Source organism: Neofelis nebulosa, chromosome 2 (genome assembly GCF_028018385.1).
Source record: "Neofelis nebulosa isolate mNeoNeb1 chromosome 2, mNeoNeb1.pri, whole genome shotgun sequence".
Classification (NCBI taxonomy): Eukaryota; Metazoa; Chordata; class Mammalia; order Carnivora; family Felidae; genus Neofelis; species Neofelis nebulosa.
The window spans coordinates 211,622,051-211,645,287 of NC_080783.1; the positions used below are offsets into that span (position 1 = coordinate 211,622,051).

Genomic DNA, 23,237 nt, shown 5'->3' on the forward strand with positions numbered 1-23,237 from the left:
GAAATTGCTAACGGCACAAAGATAAGCAAATGCTTGAGTTGCTTAAAACAAGGAAAGTCAAGGAGAGGACAACCCCCGCCCCCTCTTTTTAAAGATAAAAATTTAAAGAGAAAACGGACCTGAAACCTCATGTGGCTCTGCGTCTTAAACATCAACACAAGGTCTTTCCACACCGCTTTGAGGTCCTCAGCCTGGGACCCCACCGTCAAATCCTGGCTGTGACACCTACCAGCTGTGTGATCTCGGGCAAATTACTAAACTTTCCTGAGCACCAGTCTCCTCACCTGTGGACCGGGACCGGCGACCGCACCTCCCGGCTGGGGTCCCTGGAGGACTGACTAAGACAGAGCACCCCATTGGGTGAGTACCATCACCAGCCCCCAGGAGGGTACAGGACAGCAATGAGAGCCAGTACCCAGATCCACAAGGGCCTGGTGCCCTCGGCCAGGGGGGTGCTTTATGTGAAGGGGAGGGGCAAGAGGCGATAAGAACGCAAATGACTAATAAAAAAAGTAGAGGCTGGACGAGGAGCCATTAGGTCCTGCGGCTTTTGAAAGCTGGGGTTCAGAGAAACGCTTATGGAGGCAACGGCATCTGAACTGGGCCTCGAGGTCTGGCTGGCTTCAGATGCGGACAGATACGCTGTGCAGTCTCCAAATCTACTAACTTACCAACAACTCTGAAACAATGGCTTGGGGGTGCCTTTAGCAGAAGGGCGAACACCGTCTCGCCTTAGGGACCCAGCTCACTCCCTTCTCTGACCCCGCTGCCCAGATGCTACCCAGCACCCGCTCCCATCATGCTAACCCCTCACCTGGCTTTATTTTTCTGCACAGCACTGGCCACCTCCTGACACATCTTGTGCGCCCGTGCCTGCTGGAAATCTCCTCCCACGATAGAAGCTCCATGGAAACAGGGGCTGCGGCTGTCCCCTTTGCTACTGTATCCCTGGCAGCTACGACAGTGGCCGAGGCAGTTGCTCAAGAAATGTGACCGAATGGATGCACGACCAAGGATGGAAAGAATTCACGCTGCAGCCTAAGAAGCTTCAGGGAGCACCTGCTTTACTCTGCGGGGGGTCTGGGTGACCTCCCCTCAGATGGAGTTAGTCCCACGGTGCCAAACAGGGAAACTGAGTTACCGAGTTTCTCAAGGTCACACAGATTTGAGGCAGACTGAGTGCGTGTCTCATCTCGGCCTCTCCTGCTCTGGTCCTGAGCCTGAAAACGGTCACCTCCCCTAGAACTGGCCCCACTCTGGAGGCCAGGGCTGTCACCGGCACAGAGCCTGTCCCCCTCCTGATCTCAGGGCACCCTCCGTGAGCAATGTCAAGGTGTCCAGGCTTCCAGCCTGCCAAGCCAGCATCCCCTCTCCCTTACCCCTCCCCCACACCTCTGAACATGCCAATTCCCAGACTCTGTCATCCAACAGGGCAACTATGTGCAGCTGGAGACCGACGGGCAGAGATCCTGGGACTAGTCACCTCACAGCCTGGCTAAAATGTTTATTTCAACAGTAATTTCAGCTTGCGGTTCCAAGCCAGAAGAGCTCTCATTTGCTTCCCAGAGGAAAAACCCCTAATAACAGCCAATGTCTCAAACCACTCGTGGATTCTCAAACATCCACGTCCATGGCAGGCCAGCCTCAATGCCCGGCCGGCACGAAAGTTCTCAGAAACTGCACGTGACCTTTAAGAACCGGGCACCGGAAGAGGGTGAAGGGTGGGTGGTGGAGTGAACTCAAAACTTTCTGGTGTAGCCGCCGGCTTGATCCTGTTTCCCGCCAGGGATGCCATCTGTAAATCAGAAGATTTCCACTGCTCTCTGCCCTAAAGGGACACCACGAGGGCCATTGGGACCACCACCACCCCCCAAGCCCCCAAGGCCTTGGAGACCCGGCGTTTCTCAGCTACACCGTATCATTAGGATATTGTTATTATGAATACACAAACGGAGTCTTTGTAGACACAGAGTAAACAGACCTATCTCCACCCAGCCATCTCCTACACTTTTACATAATAACACCGCCCCCCTTCCCCGGGGCACAACAGTCAGCCTTGGATCCCTGAGGTATTTTACACACAAGACGAATCTCATCTTGGCCCAGTTCAGGAGGGTGGAGATGGAACCTACAGCATCACATCCTAATGGGAAACCGAGTCAACGGGGGCACTGACAGGTGCCCCACAAGGGAAGCTGACAACCAACCTTTATCATGCGTCAACTATGAACGAGGCAAGGTGCTTTGCAGACACTAGCTTTCGGGTCATCAGAATGTTAGTTGACCCTTGTATCATCCGCCACTTTTCAAATGGGTAAACGGAGTCTCAAAAAGATAAACAAGTTGCCCGAGCTCTATCTGCTTACCCTTCGCATCTGTGCTCTGTTTTATAGCAAGCTATCTTTTCTCTAACTGCTCTGTGCAACTGGGGAGGAGGTGGGACTGTCTCCAACAGGCCCAGCCCCGAGGCCAAGGGTTCAGGGATTCAAGCTACTTCCAGAGCTCAGTGTCCCTTTTCTAGACCCTTGGTGACCCAAGACTTCAGGGGCTCCAGGACACCAGTGGCAGCTCAGCAGGTCAGTGGTCCCAGCTCCTGTGGCTACAACTGTGATACTCAGGATTCTGTCTCCCTGGGAGACCAACACAGGCAGCCTGGAATTAGGGGGCCTTGCTGCTGGCTTTTTCTCATAGGAAAGAAATAATTATTAGGTAAATAAGCCTGGTGTTTCCCAGCTGGTTAAGCTTGCTGTCTGGGGGAGGCATTCTAGTGTCCACTGACAGAAAATCTGAAATCGCGGCACCTTGGGCAAGTTGCGTTTTCTGTCCTTATCTTCATGGAGATAACACAGCCTGGCTCCCAGAGTTGTGATAAAATTTTAAGGAGACACTGCATGCAAATTACTGGAACCCAACAGGTATTCAAGAAATAATGAATAATCATGTTGTACTCCCTCCACCCCCATTTTTTCCTGGAAAAAGTATTCAAACTTCAAACTGATGGTGACAGACACTTCTTGGAAGCCCTTCATCTTCCATCTAAATTTCTTCCTCCTCTAGAGTCAAGGGGATCCAGGGATTCGGTGGGACCCCCCCCCCCCCGACATAACTTGCGTGGACGGGGTGGCGGGCAGCTGAGACAGGAACATAATGTACCCGGCTGCACCTACTCAGAACATTTTAACATTAAAACGCGGTTCTCAGCTGGGGTCAGATTAGCCTATGATACGCAACTGGACCATTTAATTTGTGTCTGCACCGCCTCGATCTCTTTCCGCATCAGTCCTTCAAACGTAAGGGAAATCTCTACCCTCCCGGCAAATGCAATTCATCACTTTCCTCTCCGAGGGGCAGCTGGAGAGCAGGGCTCTCCTGGCCCTTTACGGGGCTGCCAGGTGGGTTTCAGGTGCGGCCGGAGAGGGGCGGCCCCAACTTCGTGCGGGGCTGGCCCCTTTCCCACGCTTCCCACGAAAGTCGCGGGGCCCGCCCAGAGCAAGGTCTCCCTCCAGGCGCCGCGGGATCTCGCCGACTCCGGCAGGCGTGGCCTTGACCTCCCTCTGCAGCTCGCTCGGGGGCTCGGCCGGAGAGCTGCGACCCCCGAAACCCCCGCCCCCGCGCCGCAGAACTAACTCCGCGTCCCGCGCGTCTCCCCGGGCGCCCCTCCCCGCGCTGGGGGCGCGGCGCGCGGCGAGAACTTTGCCACCCGCGCGCGGCGATCCCGGCCCGGAGCGCCCCCGCGCGCCCGGCCCCGGCGGCTCCCCGGGCCTGCGGCCGCGCCGCCCTCCCCGCCCCGCCCCGCCCCGCGCGCACCTACCCGGCTGGCTGCAGTCGCCATCCGCTCGAACGGAGGGCGCCCCGGCGCGGGGCCGGTCGGCCGGCCGCGCAGCGTCCGCACCCGCCTCGCAAGCTGCGGGCCCCGGGGGGCGCGCCGGCCCGGCCCCCGCCCCGCAGGAAGGCGCCGGCTCGCCCTGCGCCGCCAGCTGGCGGACGCGCTCCCAGGTGCCCGAGTCGGCCGCCCGCATGCCGCGTGCCCGGGGAGGGGGGCGCTGCCGCGGCGGCGCGGGGGGCTCCGACGGCGGGCGCCGGGCTCACAGCCTCCGAGGCCGCCGCCGCATCGGGGCGCAGCCGAGCGCCGTCCCCGCCGGCCGCCCGCGCGCGCCGCACCCGGGCTCTCCGTCCGGCCGCCGCCGGGCAGTCCGCGGCCGCCGCGCGCGAGGAATTCGGCCGCCCGCCTCTCACGTGGGAACGGCCCTCACTCCCGCGGCTCCGCCTCCCGCTCCTTCCGGGCTGGCGAGGCCGCTCGCCCCGCCCCGCCCTCGGCCCCGCCCCCCGGCCCCGCCCCCGGCCCCTCGGCGGCGCCGGGACTCGCCCCACCGCCTCGGCGAGCGCTTCGTGGCCCCGTTCCGGGGACGCTCGGCGCATCCCCCAACACGGTCATTTCTGGAGAGACAGCGGGTCAGAACGACAGCCAGTGGCGCACGGGTCGGAGGGGGGCAGGCCTGAACCAAGATCTCTGAAAGCCCAGAGTGCGGGCATCTGGGGGACGTCTGCCTGGTACCCCGGTTTGCCGATGTCTCCACTCTTCCGACACCCTTGTGACAGCCCTGCTGAGGAGCTGAAGTCCCAATAGCCGACCAGGAGAGGGCAGCACGAGTGGACAGGGAAAGGGGTGGTGGCCCTGGGACATTTCCTGCACTCACCTGTACTGTGTGACCGACCAGGCGTGGGGGGGGGGGGGGGCGGTATGTCTGCATCTCACTTCCCTGAGCCTCAGTTTCCCCATCTCTCAAATGAGGCATCGGTAATTCCCACCCTGTCCACCATGCCAGATGCTTCTGAATGCCCTTCTGCCAGAGCCAGGAGGCAGGTGAGGTGATTCCCAGGGAAGGCCAGGGCCTGGACCCCGGGAGTGGGGGGGGGGGTGCAGTTACTCAGCCAGCCAAGCCCCTAGGAGGTGGCACCTTGGGTCTGCAAACCTAAACCTGCCTGCTGGAGTGGGTGCACCAGTGGCTGGCAGTGCTTGCTGTAAAATGAGTTTGCAGCTCCCAGCCCCCTTTGATCTGAGGATTATGATGCTCTTTAGAAGGACTAATTATCTCCCCGCAGCCCCAGGAAGCAGGTCCAGTCTCCCCCCTATTGCACACATGGGGAACCGAGGCAACATAGCAAGAACAAGGCAAGAACTCACACACTCTCGGTGATGTCCCCGGCCTCCCCTTCCAGGCAGCATGCACCAGGCCTGGCTCTCTAACCTGTGGCTCCCATGGGCCCAGGCCTGAGCTCTGGGAATTTCTAGGTCACTGGCATATGCCTCTCCAACAAGCTGTGGGAAACAAACTATTCCCCCCCCCCCCCACCGCCCCCAAGTCTCTAAAACTGTTCATGGGTCACTTTCCTGTCTGTGGGCGAGGAACCCTGCCCCGGAGCAAGCACTGTGGTCTGGCCACCACCCATCGTGGCTTTCCCAGCTTCCACACCCGACGTCTTCCTCCCTCCTCCCATGATGTGGAAACTGGCCTGCCTCAGCCCCCTGTCTGGAACCCCGACTTCCCACTGGAAAGCTGACGGGTAACATCAAATGCTGGTGATACCCCTAGCCAGGGGAGAAAACTACCCTCAACACCCACACCACTCTAAGGGGAGGAAACTGACCACCACTGGTCACACCAAGTGATAGGAGATGCTAGGAATCCCCCCAGTTCTTCCACCTTTTCTGGGATAACAGGCAAAACAGAACCAAAGAAAGATTGCTCTGAGCCCCACACAGGGACACCCCACACAGGAATCTCTGTTCCAGGTGCCTTCAGGGACCCAACTGGGGGCATAAATGAGTGGGTGGGCTGTACAGGGCTCGCTGTGGTTTGTTTCAGAAGGGCATTTAGGTTGTAGTCTTTTGACTTAGACACGTGTTGCATATTAAGCCCGTAGGAAGGCTATTTACTTCCACAGAGAAACATTCTCCTTCCCGTATTTCTTGAAGTACATGGAACTCTGCGTCTGTCTTCCCACTTTTGATGGAAACATGCAATTTCCTCTTAATTCCACGACAAGAAAACAGCAGCACAAGCCTAAATACGGAGCACTTGCCACTTGGATTTAGTGCCACGGAGACTTTAGGGAGCGGTGGGGACTGTGGCAAACAGGAAGCCACCAGCCTCCCTGGAGAGGAGGCCGTAGATTGCTGTCATGCAGAAATGTGGCTCTGGTGTCGCCAGGGGTTCTGTTGTGTTTTTTAAAAGAACTATTAGAAATATGAATTTTTTATGTGTAATCTAAGTTCAAAATGTGGACAACTCTTTAAAACTTACAAAGAAGAAAGAGGAGAAGGAGAAGAAGAGGACGGAGAAAGAACAACAAAGTAAACATGTCTAGAAGTTTCTATGTAGCCCACTGGCTACACGTGCTCATTTCACTGCTAACGTTATGCCCCCCCCCCCCCCCCCCCCCCCCCCGTGACCTCTCAGAAGTCTGCACATGCTTTCTACTTACATTTCAATAACCCAAGCCGCTTCTCAAGCCCACAGCCCTGGGGGATTTCCGCGGCTCTCCCTTACTCAGCACAGTTTGGCCTGGCTGTGTGTGTGAATGCGCGTGTGTGCTTGTGTCTGTGTGTCTGTGTTCCCCACTTTCAGGGTCAGGACTTCAGATGGCAGTCGCACCCACCTTCCCTCACTTTCTGGGGGTTCTCCGACGGCCCAGGCCTCCCCCAGGCAGCGTCAGCCTCTCTGTCTCCCCACTCGCAACTCTGCTAGCTGGCAAACCTCTGGCACCAGCAACGGCCTGCAGCCTTCCAGAAAACCATCTGCCTCGGGTGGGAGGTGTTTCTTCCTTGAGGTATGTTTCTCATTATGAGGACACCCTGGACCCAGGGGGACGTTTCTGCTCAGTTCTGCAACAGGAGGTCCAAGAACCAAGTGACAACCCATTTTCTGCCCTGGGCACTTGGGCAGGCCCTCCAGGAATGATAACTCCAGGGCGGTTTTTATTGGAAACTCCAAGACGGAGCCAGCTTCTGAGCGTGCGACCTCAGAAGGGCCCTGCTCTTGGGTTAATGCTCTGCTGTCATCGCCTTGAAATCCTTAATTAGTTTTGAACTAGGAGCCTCGCACGTTCATCTTGCACTGGGATCTGCAAATTACCTAGCTGGTTCTCCTCCCAAAAGATCTTCCCAGCCTCTCTGGGGGATGCTGGGAATTGATGGTGGAGGCAGCTGGGCCCGGGGTTTGGCTCATTCCGTCCTCCAGGGTACGTTGTGTTGGGCCTCTGCAAGGCAGCAGGAAGGGAGGATCTGGGGGTGGGGAAAGGCAGCAGGAACTTCCCCATCCATTCCTCCAGAAAACTAATTAAGGAGCAATGGCATAGTGGGAAATCGGGTGGGGGGATGGGCAGTCAGCCAGAGGGGGGTGGAGGATGCTCTGGTTCTGAGCTCTGAGGCCAGCCAGTGTCCCCATGACCCTGATCTCAGGATGTCAACGGGGTGCCTCCGAAGAAAACACAAAGGAGGCCGGGGCAGGGATTGCTAGGGATCAGCACGGTTCCCATTCAAAGTATCCCTTGGCTTCCAGGGAAACTGCCCTTAGATCACAGGAAAAGATGACAAGATACATTTGATTTAAGGAAGGAAGACCAGAAACGTTGTATTAAAAGGCCTCACTATATTTGATACATGCTTGAAGTTGAGTATCTGAATCCACTGGAATTTTTCAGGTATTTTTTTTTTCTTGGCTATGTTTTTAGTATTTGTAGAGGAGATTTTACTAAGATCTTCCAGCCAACATTACTGTGCTCTCTCCAAACACCTGCAACGAAGACAAAGTGGCAATTCTGGATTCCCAGGAATCCGCACAGGTTTATCTGTAACCCTCGCAATGCTGCCAGGGAGTCTGGAGCCCTCGGCAGGGATGTTAGGTCCCCGCTAGCTTGCGTGGGACTGTGGAAAAGGCTCCTTCTGTCTCAGCCCCTCACTGGCAAAAGCGGAATGAAGAGCTGGGTTAGTGGATGTGAAAGGGCTTTGCCAGTTCTGCCCTCTACAGTTGAGCTGGTCTTTTCTGTCCTTTCTATGATGGCTGTGTGGATGTCACTAGGAGTGACAAGGAAGTGTATTAGTTGTCTGTTGCTGTATAACAAATCACCCCCAAACTTTGCAGCTTAAAACCACCAGTATTGGGACGCCCGGGTGGCTCGGTCGGTTGAGCACCCGACTTCGGCTCACGTCATGATCTCGCGGTTCATGGGTTCGAGCCCCGCGTCGGGCTCTGTGCTGACAGCTCACAGCCTGGAGCCCGCTTTGGATTCTGTGTCCCCCTGTCTCTCTGCCCCTCCCCCTGCTCACATTCTGTCTCTCTCTTTCAAAAATAAATAAACATTTAAAAAAAAAACCAAACCACGCCGGTATTTATTATCTCTCTGCTTCTGCAGGTCAGGAATCCAGGCGTGGCTGAGCTGGGGGCCTGTGGCTCGAGGCTTCTCATGGGGTGGCAGCCGCGGTAGCCTTTGGGGCTGCGGTCACCTCAAGGCTCTACCTGGGTGGGATCTACTTCCAAGCTCATTCTTGTGGCTCTTGCAAGAGTCAGCTCCTTATGGGCTGCCGGACTGCAAGCCTCAGCTCCCCTTGGCTGTTGGCCACTGGCCGCCCTCCACGCCTCATAGAGCCACACACAGAATTGCAGCTTGCTCCTGCCACGGGGCTCTGAGAAAGGGCAAGAGACGGTGTGCCCCAGATGGACGCCATGGTCTCCTTGTAACCTCACGTTGGACAGGACATCCATCACCTTTTCCGTGTTCATTAGGAATGAGTCACTAGGTCCTGCCCTCGTTTCGTGGGAGGGGTTATAGGAAGGTATGACTACCAGGAGGCGGGGGTCACTGGGGGCCATACTGGAGGCTCCCCACCCCGGAAGGCTGGGCGCCTGGGCGCCTGGGCTCGAATCCTGGCTCTGGCACACACGGGTACATGATGCTGGACAAACGATTTGTCTCTGGAAACCTCAGGCTCTTCATCTTTAAAATGGGGAGGACTGGGGCGCCTGGGTGGCTCAGTCGGTTAAGTGGCCGACTTCGGCTCAGGTCATGATCTCGCGGTCCGTGAGTTCGAGCCCCGCTCTGTGCTGACAGCTTAGAGCTTGTCAGATTCTGCGTCTCCCTCTCTCTCTGACCCTCCCCCGTTCATGCTCTGTCTCTGTCTCAAAAATAAATAAACGTTAAAAAAAATAAAAAAATAAATAAAATGGGGAGGACTATGGCTACCACCTCAGAGGTTGTGGGTGGGGGGTGGTTCACTGATAAAATGCACATATGGAGCTGTAAATGGTGCCCGGCACAGGGTAAGCCCTTGAAAAGCGGGCTGGAGGGACATGGCTGGAGGAGGCTGGAGGGACACGCCCACCGCTACTGAGTCAGACAGGTGCTACCTGCTATCTCCATGGAACTCTGCAGCCTGGTGACTCGGAAGGCCTTTGGCAGGCCCTGGGATGCCTTTGTGACCAGGGCCACCAGCAGGGATGGTGCTGGTCTTCCCTGGCCATCCCAGTAGGACTCGGGGGCCCAGGTGCTGCAGGAGGATTAGACTGGGATTTTCCTCCAAACCTATTTAGACCCTTGCCCTACGGGGATAGGGGATTTACCCCACGATCCATCTTGCCATCTGTCCTGGTGAGGTCTTCCTGGCTGGACACTTTTGTGCGCCTGTCATGGGCTCACTGGTACCCTTTGACGATGTTCCCGAGGCCCCAAATGACCTGGCAGAGATCCTGATCCCCTCTGAGGGCTTGCAAAGGGCCCGCCCTGGGGGCGAAGGCTTAGCTCAGTCTTCGGGCAGAGCCAGGCATTGAAGTATTTTCACAGAGTGCAGCTGGCCTCCATGCCCTCCCTGCCTGTCAGACTGTCTTGGGTCCCGAGTGAGATTCTCAGCTGCAACAAAAGGAAAAAGTTCTTTTCCAGAGGCCACAGCTTCATCTCCTCTAAGACCCTTTTAGGGGAGGGTTTTTTTTTTTTTTTTTTTTTTTTTTTTTTTGTCAAAGAGGGAGGTTTCTGCAGGAAGTTAAAATGTTGCAGCTTATTCAGAATAAAAACAACAACATCAAAACACCATGACTTATAATAATCCTGGCATACATTTGCAGAGTACTTACTATATGTGTTCTAAGTACTTCACACATTCATTTAAGCCTCCCAACAACCCTGAGAGATACGAGTATACCACACACTATTATTATCGTCTCCATTTACAGATGAGAAAACAGACACAGAGAAGGCAAGTCACTTACATAAGGGCACACAGGCAGCGAGTAGGGTGAGCAGAGTTGAAGCTTACGTGGTCTGGCTGCAGACTCCATGCTGATGATCACGATGCTACTTGGGCAACACGTGTTATTGGTGGAGTGCTCACTCTGCCGCAGGGACTGCTCCTTCTAGCTCCTTCAACCCTGCAAATCACTCTATCCCCATGTCCCAGAGGAAACCGAGGTTTATGGAGACAAGGGGACTTACCAAGGTGATGTGACTGGTAATGCAGGGTTGGGAGTCTAACCCTCAGAAGGGAGGGGTGTTATCTGGGGAAATGCCCCCCACTTCAGGGTTACAGAAAATGCCTGCCTGTGGGCCTGCCGGAAGAGACGGATCCTTGCCAACCTCCTAAGAAGACGGGACTTAAGGAAGGCGTAAGTAGCTGGGTAGCGGGGCGGGATGGGACCTCTGCTGCCCCTAGTGGCCAGTGGCAGTACTTCACCTTCTCCAACTGGTTTCAGCAAGTTTGAACCAGGGGTTGGTGGGACCTGGGGAATGGGGCTGCTGTCCCCCGCCACGATTTTCAGACCCCGTGTCTCCCCTTCCTATGTGTGACTCAAGAGACACTGAGGGCCTTGGGCCAGTCAGCGCCCGAGGTAAGAATAACATTTACTGTTTACTGGGCACTTCTGCCTTTGCACCAGGAACCCTTCTGCTAGGCGCTTGTTCCTTGGAGGTCATTTAATTTACCAATGCACTGAGGTAGAATCATCATTGTCAAGGGTTATGAGTAATATTGCATAGAGCACTTTGCCCATAGTAGCTCAGTTCAGTCCCCACAACACTATACAAATACTGTCGTTATCCTCACTTTATCAGTGAGGAAAGCAGGAAACAGAGAGGTTGGGGAGGTTGCCTGAGGTCACACAGTACTATATGGTGGAGCCAGGAATCAGACGCAGGCAATTCTGGCTCTAGAGAGTCTGCTCTCGTAACTATTATTCTGTTACTGTCATTATTATTGTTGTTGTTGTTGTCGTTGTTGTTGTACAGTTGAAGATACCAAGGCTTAGAGGGGTAAAAGGATTTGTCTGACATCACCCAGCTGGTAAATGCAGAGCTGATACTTCAACCCGGCCTGTCTTCATTCGTCCATTCATTTATCCGCTCAACAGACGCAGACTCTGTACCGACCGTGTGCCAGGCACTGCACTGGGCTCTGGAGGTGAAGCCGGTCAGTAGAACCTGCTGTGGGCACCTGCAGCGACACCATCCCTCTCCCCACTTCATGTCCACGGCCACCACCTGCGGAGGGCTCTTCAAGGGGCGTGGGAGGTACAACTGATTACACTTGGGAGGGGCTGTTGGGAGGGGCTTTGGCTTGGAGTTCTGTACTTTCTTCCTGCAACTGCCCTTTACTTACTAGTGAAGTCGAGCAAGTCGGGCCACTGGGGCCTGGTTCCCCAGGGCCTGAGCTTCCCCACCTTTGAAAGGGAGATAAGAATACCGGCCCATTCCCCAAGGCTGTTCTGTGAAAAGCAAAGGAGACCCTAGGTGGGAAAGCCCAGGTAACTGCACAAGGAGGACAGCTGGGCCCTGTTCACGACCCGTTCACGAAAGGGTCCGTGTGTTCATTCTCTTGTTCCATTTTATTCTGCACTCAGTGTTTGCCATGAGTCCACTCCTGTCCCAGAGGCGGTGGCAGGAGGCAAGGGGACCCCAGCACCTAAGAGGCAGACACTCCACTTAGATGTTAAGATGAAAAGGGGGGACTTCTGGCAGATTATGCCATAATCTTCTATGCCATAGATCACTGGGGCTCTGATGAGCCTGTGCCACTCACCTCCTCAAAGAAACAAAAGGATCCCAAAGACAAACCTAGTGAACCTCTTCAAGATTCTTGCATGCAGGGCAGGTGCTGAGGCCAGAGATGCTGGCCTGCCCTGCCCCTTTAAGGCTTAAAGTGCCCACCTCTCCTAGAGTGACTTAGCCTCACGGTGGCTAAAAGCAAGTTCGAACCATGGGGCAAGAACCCTGTGCTAAGGCCCGGCCTTTCCTGTGAGGATCTCTAAGCTACCTGTGAATAGTAATTAGGCATCTCAACACTGAGGGAGGGGGGGTTAGTTGTTTAAAGACAAAGCTGGCTTCTCCTTCTAAAAAAAACCCAGAAGCCCAGAGAAGCTCAGACACTTGCCCAGCTGCACACAGCAAATCAGGGGCCCAGGCAGACGGACTAAGTCCTAGAGCAGCGATTCTCAAAGTGTGGCCCCTGGCCCAGCTGCGTCGGCACCATTCCTGTGCATTTATGAGAAATGCAAATTCTCTACCCCGCCCTGACCTCGTGAGTCACAAACTCAAGGGTGGGGTCTGACAGTGTGAGTTTTAACAGCCCTCCAGGTGACCCTGATGGTGATAAACTTGAGGGCCACTGCCGAGCCCAGAGGAAGGGCTGCTAGATTTTCATGTCCTTCCGAGCGGGGAGGAACAAGGCAGTGGAGCATAGCAAGGTCACTTTCTCAGTGACTGTGGCATCAGAGTTACATAACCACCCCTCCCCCACCCTGATGGCTTTCTGCACCCAGACTCCGTACTCCAGGGCCCTCCCTTGTCAGGAGGCCACCTAGCCCTGGCTCCGGGAGGCCTGTCGGCACATGCCCGAGGCTGCTTGCCCGTAAATACGGGCTTTACCTGCTCGTCCAGCCACCCGCCCACCAGAACCCAGGTACGTCAGCCAGAGCAACTCCTGTCTTCTCCAACTCTGAACACAGAGCGTACACGGCCTCCATCACCACCACACAAGCAGATTAGGGGGTTCTGTGGCTGCAAGTGCCCCCAGCAAAGCCGAGAACAGGCCTGACTTTGCCCCAAGCTTCTCCAGTGTGGGCCAAGCCAGGGAGGAAGGCAGAACGTTCTTTGCTCTGGACATTAAGGAGTAACTTTAGGCCCCAGTCTCGGGTTCTCAGGGCAGAAATCTGCAGTGGCCTCGAGTCCCAGTGGGACTAATTAGAATTGGTTCTAAATTCTTCTTTTCCCAGAATTGCCCTTTAAATATCTTTGGAACTGGTTTCAGGAGGCAGATACATAGGAAGGACTGGCATCGTCCCCTGAAGTTGCTCAACAAACAAGTAAAAATGTGTTTTGCCAAATGTGAAAGAAACTTCATTCTCTTTGTTTTTAAAAAAGACCCGAGCTTTGAAAGTGGAAGGTTTCTCCCGGGTCAGGGGCCCAGGGGAGGGATTCACAGGTGTTCCTGGGCTAAAGGACGACCCCATGAGCTGCTGCACGGGCATATTTCCACCTCCCTGGTAAATTCAAGGAAGGGACAGGTCTTAAACTTGATATATGCCCATGGTGCCAGGCACACAGCAAGCCCATGATCAGTTCTGTGGATTCATGAAAAGACCCTGAGTTCTAGCTCAGGGCTTCCCAGCTGCCTTGTCCCGAACTTAACATGCCCCTTCTGTCACTCCAGCCCCTTCTGTTTCACCGAAGAGGAGTGTCCCATGTCCTAATAAGTTACAATAGCTACCATTTACTGTGGGGCCCGTGGTATGATGGACCCTCTAGATGCATCATTGTATTTAATTCCACAACTTCCTTATAAGAAAGGGATACTGCTATTATACCCATTTTAAAGCAGAGTAAACTGAGGGTCAGAGAAGGGAGCAGAGATTGCAAACTGGTGGCCCTACAGCCAAATGGGGCCTAGGAAATGTATTTTCTTTTCCTAACACTCTATTCAGAAACATTTGAAACACTAGTTGCCAATATATATTTTTAAAAAAATTTTTTAATGTTTATTATTCTTGAGAGAGAGACAGAGAGCAAGCAGGGGAAGGGCAGAGAGAGAAGGAGACACAGAAACCGAAGCAGGCTCCAGGCTCTGAGCTGTCAGCACAGAGCCCGACATGGGGCTCAAACTCACAGACCTCGAGATCATGACCTGAAGTCGGCCGCTCAACCGACTGAGCCACCCAAGCTCCTTGCCAATGTATATTTTTTAATGTTTCATTTATATTTTGAGAAAGAGAGTGTGAGTGGGGGTGGGGCAGAGCGAGAGGAACAGAGGATCCGAAGCGGGCTCTGGGCTGACAGGCTGACAGCAGCGAGCCCAATGCAGGGCTTGAACTCATGAACCTGCGAGATCGTGACCTGAGCTGAAGTCGGACGTTCAACCTACTGAGCCACCCAGGTGCCCTGGTTGCCAATATTTTAAAGTGAGGATAACTTACATCAAAAAATTCAGACATTTAGCTTTACTTTGGAAAAATCAGGAAATCTGGTAATAGTGAACCCCTATCCCATCCCACAGGGTAACACTGTGCCCTTTTACCCCCCTCCCCCCACCCCTGCCATCCCTGCTGCTCCCTGTGGTCTTACCCCTGGCTCCCTTGCTCATGTAAGTGACCCGCCTGGGTGCTCCAGGCGTGGCGTTTACAACCACTAGTCTTAGGCCACAGTTAATGACAGGCAAAGGCACTGCTTATACTGGGTCCATCTGTCTGTCTCTCTGTCTGTCTGTCTCCCCAGTGCTCACTCCTGGGAAATCCCGATGTGGCAGATCAGACAGGGCAGGAGATTCTGGTGTTTGTTCCATTGGCTGGGTGACCTTGGGCAGACTCTCCCTGGCTCTCAGTTTCCCCATCTATACAATCTGGAGGCCGGATAGGACATCCTATCAGCCTAAAGCTCCCCGCAGCCCCAGAGTCGGCTGGGAAACCACCCTGGGGGCTGCAGATGGGCAGGATGTGGACTCGCCCACCTGAGCCGTCGTGTGGATGTGAGTACCTCCTGGCAGGGGACCATGTCATTAGCCCAGAGCTTTGCCATCAGTACCAGCAGGGGCCAATGGGCTGGCCCTTCCCAATGACAGGAGGGGGGCTTTCACCCTTGGAGAAGCTGCCAGCAGCAATAATCTAACTGCACAGAGCAGAGAGCCCATCAGATACTCCCCAGACTCCCTGCTCTGAAATGCAGGATGCCTGAGCTGGGAGGTACAGCCAGATTGTCCCTGCCTAGGTCAGTGTGAGGACAAAGATGCCCTCTGGGCACCGGGCAAGCCAGTCGGGGCTCCTTGTTGCCAAGGGGAAATGCTTATTCAAGTCCTAAGAACAGACAGCATTCATTCAAGCTCCCCTCTCTCTCCTCATTCCATAAACATTTGACGGGAGGCAACTGAAGCTCAGAGAGTGGGGAAGGATTGCCTAAGGTCACATGGCGTAGCAATGCCAGAGTCAGGCAGAGCTCAGGCTTCTTGAGCCCCTTTTTGGGGGGACTTCCCATAGTCTCTCTCCCTCAGGAATCTAGAACCCTCCAACTTCTTGAAACTGGGCTTCAGAGGGGGTTGGCGTGGCCAGTGTGGACAGAGAGTGACTGTGTGGTCCAGAGGCCTAGCAGGGGGCTCGTGCACGGTGTCTAAGACGCAAACCAGTGCGGAGAGAGTAGGGACCTGCAGGCTCAGGTCCCTTCTAGAAGGGAAGCTCAGTCTACAGGAAAGCTTGTCAAACTGGCAGCCCGCAGCCCACATTTGGCTCACAGACATATTTTGTTTCTCCCACAGTGTTTTGTTTGTTTGTTTGTTTTCTGAAATCACATTAGCTGCCAACATTTAAAAATCAGGGGTTTTCACATAAAAGACAGGACTTCTGGTTTCTCTTGAAGAGTCTTGAGATCTGGCAAAAGCTGGACCACATTTCCACCTGGCAAGGACTGGCAGGAGCTAGGCACTCTCTCCTTCCTCATGCTCAGACATCTTTCCTTGTCTATGTGACCTCCCTGCATGTAAGTTTAGGGATCTCAAAGACCTCTCTGTAGCCCCCTCTGCTAAAGTCACCCCTCTTTCCTCCTGGTCACCCTGGGAGGAGTTCTGGTTGATCAAAGGTTCTCAATCTGGGGGCAACTGCGCCCCCCAGGGGACATTTGTATGGAGACATTTTTGGTTGTCACAAATGGGGAGGGGAGGGGCACCTGGGTGGCTCAGTCGGCTAAGCGTCCGACTTCGGCTCAGGTCACGATCTCGCGGTCCGTGAGTTCGAGCCCCGCGTTGGGCTCTGGGCAGATGGCTCAGAGCCTGGAGCCTGTTTCCGATTCTGTGTCTCCCTCTCTCTCTGCCCCTCCCCCATTCATGCTCTGTCTCTCTCTGTCTCAAAAATAAATAAACGTTAAAAAAAAAAAAAAATTAAAAAAAAAAAAAAAAACAAATGGGGAGGGGAGGTGACTTCTGGCAACCAGTGGGTAGAGGCCAGGGACGCTGTTAAACACAAGATGAACAAAGAATTCTTTGGCTTCAAACATGAGGTTGGGAAACACTGAGCAGAGCCAAGAGAGAGCACGAGCCCCCACGACGAGTCCTTAGGAACAGGATCCTGAGAGGGAGGGTCACCCACGTCAGCAGGGTGGACCAAGTCCTTTTCCGTAATCACGGAGGGCCTGGAGCATTCCCTCGTGGAACTAAGGGGAAAGCATTTACTGTGGCAGCCACTTGTGATTCAAGGCTGGAAAATGAATGTTAGAAGGGGTCGAGCAGAGAGAGAGAGAGAGAGAGAGAGAGAGAGAGAGAGAGATCCGCGGGCCGTGGGCATCCCAGATCCATCCTGGTAGCCAGGAGCTAACCGGCCTGGGCCAGGCATTTGTTCACCATGCATTTATTAAGCACCGACTGCATACTGAGCCTTGTGTTAGGAAAGTGGGAGAAAGTGATGATGTGCAAAACATAGCCTTGGCCCTCTCGGTGTGCGAGAGGTGGCCTGCCGAGAGGGGCTGCCACGGGAAAATGCAGAGGAGGGGCTCCTCCGGCCAGGTCCGTCCACACAGGCATAGGTGTCATTTGGCCCTGGCTTTGAAAGGTGCAATCAGGAGAGGCAGAGACGGGGAGGTGGGTGTTCTGGCCAGAGGAAGCAGCCCAAGCAAAGGTGCGGCGGCAGTAACAGACTCAGAGGCACATATCTGAGATGAGCTGTTTTCTGTCAGTTGGGAGCAAAACCGACTGGGAAGCAAGGGCCTGACGTTGGAGGAGGTTGGGGGGGCAGAGTGTAAGGGACCTCCAAGTCAAGCTAAGTGGAAGAGAGAGGGCAGAGCCCATGGGGGATCCTTGCAAAGGCGGTGGGGTATAACTGTGACCCTGGAGAAGTCACTTTTAAGTTCTTAGACCTTTGGCAGGTCATGATCTCACGGTTCGTGAGTTCGAGCCCCACCTCGGGCTCTGCGCTGATAGCACGAAGCCTGCTTGGGATTCTCTGTCTCTCTCTGCCCCTTCCCTGCTCGTGCTCTCTCTCTCTCAAAAATAAATTAAAAAAAATAATGACTTTAAAGTCTTAGAGCCTTGGTTTCCTCATCCGTTCAATGGGGATAAGAAGTGTAACAACAACTCTCACCTCGAGAGCTTCCCACGGGCCAAGGCACCAAACTCTATGTGATGTATGTAGTCCTCGTAGCAACCCTATGGAGTACCTACTGTTACTCGTTTCATTTGATAGGAGAGGAAGCTTCAAGGTAGGGGCCAGTCAACTAATCCTCCCTTTTCCAAGGATGCTTCTAGTAGGTTAACGAGGTAGGATTTGAACCCAGGCAGTCTGGCTCCAGGAGACGTGCTCCTAACCCTTCCGCCGCTCTGCCTCTCTAGGATCTTCTGAGAGAGTTGTCCTTCAGAATAAATGAAATAGAGCAGGGCAGGTGCCCGGCACAATGCTGGCACAGAGTGGGTGCAGAAGCTGTAATATTTCACACGGAGTCCCGGCTCAGCTCGATGGAGCGAAGTCCAGTCTACAGCACAAGTAGGCAGCAGAGATGTTCTGCAGGGGGCACGAGGGCTCTGGGGAGAGATGGGGGTAGAGGAATGGTGTCCCCCCCTCCTTCAGGTGAGAAACAGCTGAGCCAAAGGTCTGGAAATGCCTCTCCCACTGGCAGTTTTTGAGCCCCCCGTGCAGAATGTTCTCCTTTCCACCTCCTTTGAAGCCCTTCCTTCTATCCTTTCCAGCCCAGCTCACAGGACACTTCTTTCCGGAAGCAGTTCAGGACATGCCCGGGCAAAGTAATCACGCCTTCTTCTTTGTACCCAGCACATACTTTTCAAACTCGGTTGGCCCTCTTAGGGGTATTAGGGCATCCTGCCACAGGGTGTCTTTACTGGGCACGTGCATCTCCTGGGGGCCTTATGAAACTGCAGATTCTGGGGTAGGGTCTGAGGCTCAGCTTTGCCAACAACAAGCTCCCAGGAGCTGCATATACTGTTGGTCCAGAGGCCACACACTCTCGAGTGCCTTACTCTGAGTGGAAAAGTCCTAGGGCACTTCCTAGGGGCAGGGGCTTCACTTTACTAATCTTGGCCTTTGTAAATCCCGGCAGTGGGGGGCAAGGGGAGGCAAGAGTGTTGACCCACCAGGAGGGAGATTGTGTACTTCAATCTGACCTATATCTACGCTGCTTCAGAGACGCTCCCTCCCCCCAAGATCTTCAGAAGAGGGAGGCATATCCAGTGACTCTGTAACTGAGGGCAGGCTGGGATTATTTCATGGCCACCTAACCTCAATCGAGGGTTGCCACCTTGTCTCCCAGAGAAATATGAGATCACTAGTAAGAGGGAACACAATGATTTTTAATGTTAACAATTCACTTGCATGTTTCAACTGATCATTTGCACTTTTTAAGGAAAAAAAAATCAGTTTTGCTGTTTCGGGGTATCGAAAAAGACTTTTTAACATTTTCATTTTATGGGACAGACATCAAAATGGCTGGACTCTACCATGGACTTGGGACACCTGGGCAGCGTGGGGCAACGTCTCCCAGATCACCAGCCATGCTGTAACTCACTTCTGTCTCCCCAGGCCCCGGCTTTATTGAGATCAAATTCACATGCAGCACTGTGTGAGTTTAAGGTGAGTTTAAGGTGATGATGTGATGCATGTATATATTGGGAAATGTTTACCCCGCTAAGGTCAGCTAACACATCCTTCACTTTAAATTACCATTTTGTTGTGGTGCTGAGAACGTGTGAAATCTATGCTCTTGGCATCTTCCGCATGTATAATATAGTATGGTTAACGACAGTCATCATGCCGTGCATTAGCTCTTTAGAACTTTGTCCTCTTACAATTGCCAAGTTTATGCTCTTTCACCAATATCTCCCCGTTCCCATAACACGGCGCGTGTCACTCTCATCCCCTCGGATATCTCAGCGCGGACTCTCAGCTTCGACGAGACAGACAGGCTGAAGTCTTGCCACCCCGGAGAGGCAGCTACGGGAACGCAGCGTTAACAGTCCTTCGAGTTTCTCTCGCCGTGGCTGCTCTTGGGTGGGACCTGGATGGACCCAGCCACCAGCGGGTCCCCCTGGCTTCACCTCCAAACGGATCTTTTTTTTTTTAAGTATACTTATTTTTGAGAGAGGGTGCAAGTCGGGGAGGGACAGACAGGGCAGAGAGAGGGGGATAGAGGATCCAAAGCAGGCTCTGCGCCTTCGTGCTCCTTTCCTATCCAGCCTCCACCCAAAAGCCAGACTTACAGCCAGTCAGACCATGTGACCCCCTGCCTATAACTTTCCATGACTTCCCGTTGTTCTTTGGACAAACTCTGAACTCCTGACTGTGGCATAACTGGCACGATCTGTCCCCTGCCTGACTCCCCCCGCCCCAAACCCCATCCATCCCCACTTTGACTTCATTCACTGACCTCCACTAGCCTTGTTATCTTGTGAGTAAGCCAAGCCACTTTCCACCTCGGGGCCTTGACACGTGCCGTACCTCCCGGCGAGAGGGGCTCTTTCCCCGTCCCACCTGTGCCCAGGTCCTTCTCCCTGTTTAGGTCTCAGTCACAGACCAGCTCTTTCGAGGGGCCTGCCCCCACCTCCACCTGAAGCACCACCTCCCTCTGGCTGTCCCCAACCGATGACCACACTTTGTTTTCCTCATAGCACGTATGCATCTCGAGATCATTTGTTCAATGCTCATTGGTTATCGTTCTCTACCATACAAGAAGCTCACTGAGGACAAAGGTCATCTGTGTCTTGTCACCACTGCCTCCTGGCCCTCGGCATAGGGCCCGGCACAGAGTGGATGCTCAATTATTTGTTGAACGAATAAATTTGTGGACACTCTGTGCAGCATACCCTAGTGGGCACTGTACCCACCCCTGGAATCACAGCGGTCTGGGTAAGGAAACTCTTTTCCCTGGACCAACCATGCCAGCAACTCTCTCCTTCCAGTGGCTTCCCCTTTCCAGACAACAGAGGAAGCCAGAAAGACATCAGCATAGTAGCAGCTGTACCCCACCCGCTAGGTCCTCCCTACCAGCCGGACCCAGTGCCTAAGCTCTTCCCAGGCATGCAATCCTCCCGATGACCCCACGGGGTCATTACTACTCTTGCACCCATTCTGCAGATGGTGAAATGGCGGCACCCATTCTGCAGATGGTGAAATGGCGGCACTGACCAGCTTCAACTCGTGCCAAGTGTCAGAGCTAACTGCAGAGGCGGGGCTCTCACCTCTCCCACGAGCTTCTGCAAAGTGCAGGATCTCTCCCAGGGGAACTCAAAGCAGAGCTCGAGGGTGGGTGATGACGGCCCCTGAGAAGCAGTTCTGGGTCGGGGGCAGAACGCTCTCTCCTCTCAGAAGCCACCACATCTCACAAACCCCACTCCCGGGTGCGCCATGAGGAGCTCCAAGGTGCAGCCATCGGGGTGAGCAAATGACAGGGAGTCCCCGGGGGGGGGGGGCGTGCAGGTCAGCAGGCTCTGCCTCCCCAGCCATCCCAGTCCTTCCTGGCAACCTTGGCCCGAATCCCATGGGCCTGCTGTGAAGGCAGCCACAGGGCTGGAGCAATGGGGGGAAGAATGAGGGAGGAAAGACATTACTTTGGAGGATGGAGGGGGCGGGCAGGAAGGCAGGATTATGTCTGGCTTTTGTTGGCAGAGGGGAGAGGGCGGTAGGAAGCTGCCACCCTGAATGGCCAGGGCGGAAGTCCAGGGTCACAAAGGGAAAGTGAAATAAGGACACTGCTTCTTGAGAGGGCTGCTCAAATCCCTTGAGGGTACAGAGGTGGTTGTGGACTCTTGGGTACCTTCCAGGAGGGGAGGGGCAGGGAGGGGAGGGGGCGGGAGGGACACAAGAGAGGAGGTGGGGGAGGAGAGGAGAGCAGCGGGAGGAGGGGAGAGGGATGCATAGAAGAGGGGAAGTTGAAAGTCTGCGTTCGTGATCTTGGCCAAGACATTACACGTCTCTCTCAAATTCCTTGGGACGCTGATAATTACCATATGGATCGAAAGTCACGTATACAGTTCGAGAGTCTAACAGAGGCTTGACATATCACAGGACTTGAAGACCGTTCATTGCCTTCCTATTTGCCTCCCCAACCTCACATTTGGAAAAAGGAGATCAAGCCTGGGACCGAAAATGGCTTCTTTCCTTCCAATCATTCCTCATGGCCCAGACCCAAGTTCACGGGCCTCAGCTACTGGCAGCACGTACCCTAAAAGTCGGGCGGAAGGCTTTGACCTGTATCAGGTCAGAGGCTGGAGTCCATCTGTAGCCTTCCTGAGGTAAAGGGGCTCTACGGAAGGGTTGCCAGGACCGAGAGAGGAAACACATCGCCAGGTGCGACCACAGCCCAAACTCTCCAGGTGCCCTGACCCTCAGCTGGCAAACTGTCTCCCTGGTCCCACCGGAGAACCTGAGCTAGTGGAACATTCTGGGTTCCTTGTTGTTGGGATCCTGAGCCCCTGCTTCAGCACGCACTCTCAGGTGCCCCGCTGGTGACCCCATCCACCCACAGTGGGTGACCTGCGCCTCCAAGAGGGAGAGTGACGAGCTGAAGATGACATATCAATCTAGTGAAGAGCTGGGGATGGAACCAGGGTTTCCTGGTCTGCATAGCAGGGTCCCTTTCACTGCGCTTGGACGGAAGCAGGTGTTCTGAGCCCCGAGTCCAAACACATTTTCAGCTGAAGGCTTTTGTATCACTCCTGGGAGCAAGGGGGAGTCTGGGAGATGCAATCGGGATGCCGAAGCGTGGCAAGTTTTGAGATATTTTGATGGCATTTAGGGGTAACGATACAGGTTCATTCATCCAGCCAGCAGTTATCGAACCGATAGGCGCTATGTGCCGTGCACTGAATGCTAGAGGTACCCGCCCCTATCGCCTTAGGGTCCTTTGAAGTTGGGATCATTCTGCAAGCTGTGCGGTGGCCAGCCTTTCACACCATTGCTTTCCTCTCTGTGCAAGGGACTTAGTCATACAAGCTACCTGCCTAGCTCCACACTTGTGTGTGTGTGTGTGTGTGTGTGTGCACATGTGCATATGCTCCAGCTGTTCCCTGCAAGTTCCAACTTTGGTCTGAAGTTTCTTGCTCCTTCTACCAAGTGACCAAGGCCTCGTCTGCTCTCCCTTGTCCTGCTCTGACTTCCTGATGCTATCTGGTTTTCAGCTTCCTGTCCCCAACCCCAACCTGCTGACCAGTGCTGACACCGGATGCTTTGCTTTGGCTTCTGGACCCTGGACCGTGTCTTACGCTGTCTGCAACGGCACTCCTGAGCAAGGGCCCCAGTTCTGCCCTTGGGGGAGAGCATCAGCAGATCCGAGGCTCACCCTGATCCCTGACTTGTGCCAACTCCAGACCCTGCCTCTCATTCTGCTCAGGGAAACTCAAGTGCTGGGGTCTGATGGCTGCAACTCATTCCTCCCCTCTGTAGAATAACGACCCCGTTTTCCTTTCTGTAGCAACCATCATGGTATGTCTTTGCTTTCACAGATGCAGCAAGAATGGCATAATGGGGTGCACGTGGGTGGAGGACCCGGGAAAAGGACGGAGAAGTCAGTTCATCTGAGCCAAAGATTATTGCTTTTACCTGTGCTCACCTGAGGTCCTTCCTCAGTCCCAGGCACCATTTAGTGAGCCCTGTGTTAAGTGCTTTACATACATAATCTCCCTTACTTCTCTCTTGACAACCCTATGGAGTACGGGGGATTGTCGTCTCCACGGACTGGACATTGTGGGTGTCTCCTCAATACCTGTGCACCCCTCAAGG

General features: G+C 54.4%; 1 protein-coding gene across 6 annotated transcripts in view; it reads right to left on the minus strand.

Annotated features, from left to right (window-relative positions):
- The window catches only part of KAZN (kazrin, periplakin interacting protein), a 1,084,458-nt gene that overhangs the window by 160,523 nt on the left and 900,698 nt on the right, over positions 1 to 23,237 (minus strand). Inside the window, exon 1 of one of the 6 annotated variants that reach the window (XM_058696337.1) lies at positions 3,812 to 4,235. The exons of 4 other annotated variants lie outside the window; for them this stretch is intronic. In XM_058696337.1, the coding sequence (XP_058552320.1) occupies positions 3,812 to 4,019 (208 nt within the window). In that variant the 5' untranslated portion in view covers positions 4,020 to 4,235. Of the gene's footprint in view, positions 1 to 3,811; positions 4,236 to 23,237 lie in introns of those variants that run through there. One more of the 6 variants, XM_058696357.1, reaches the window with a different exon arrangement.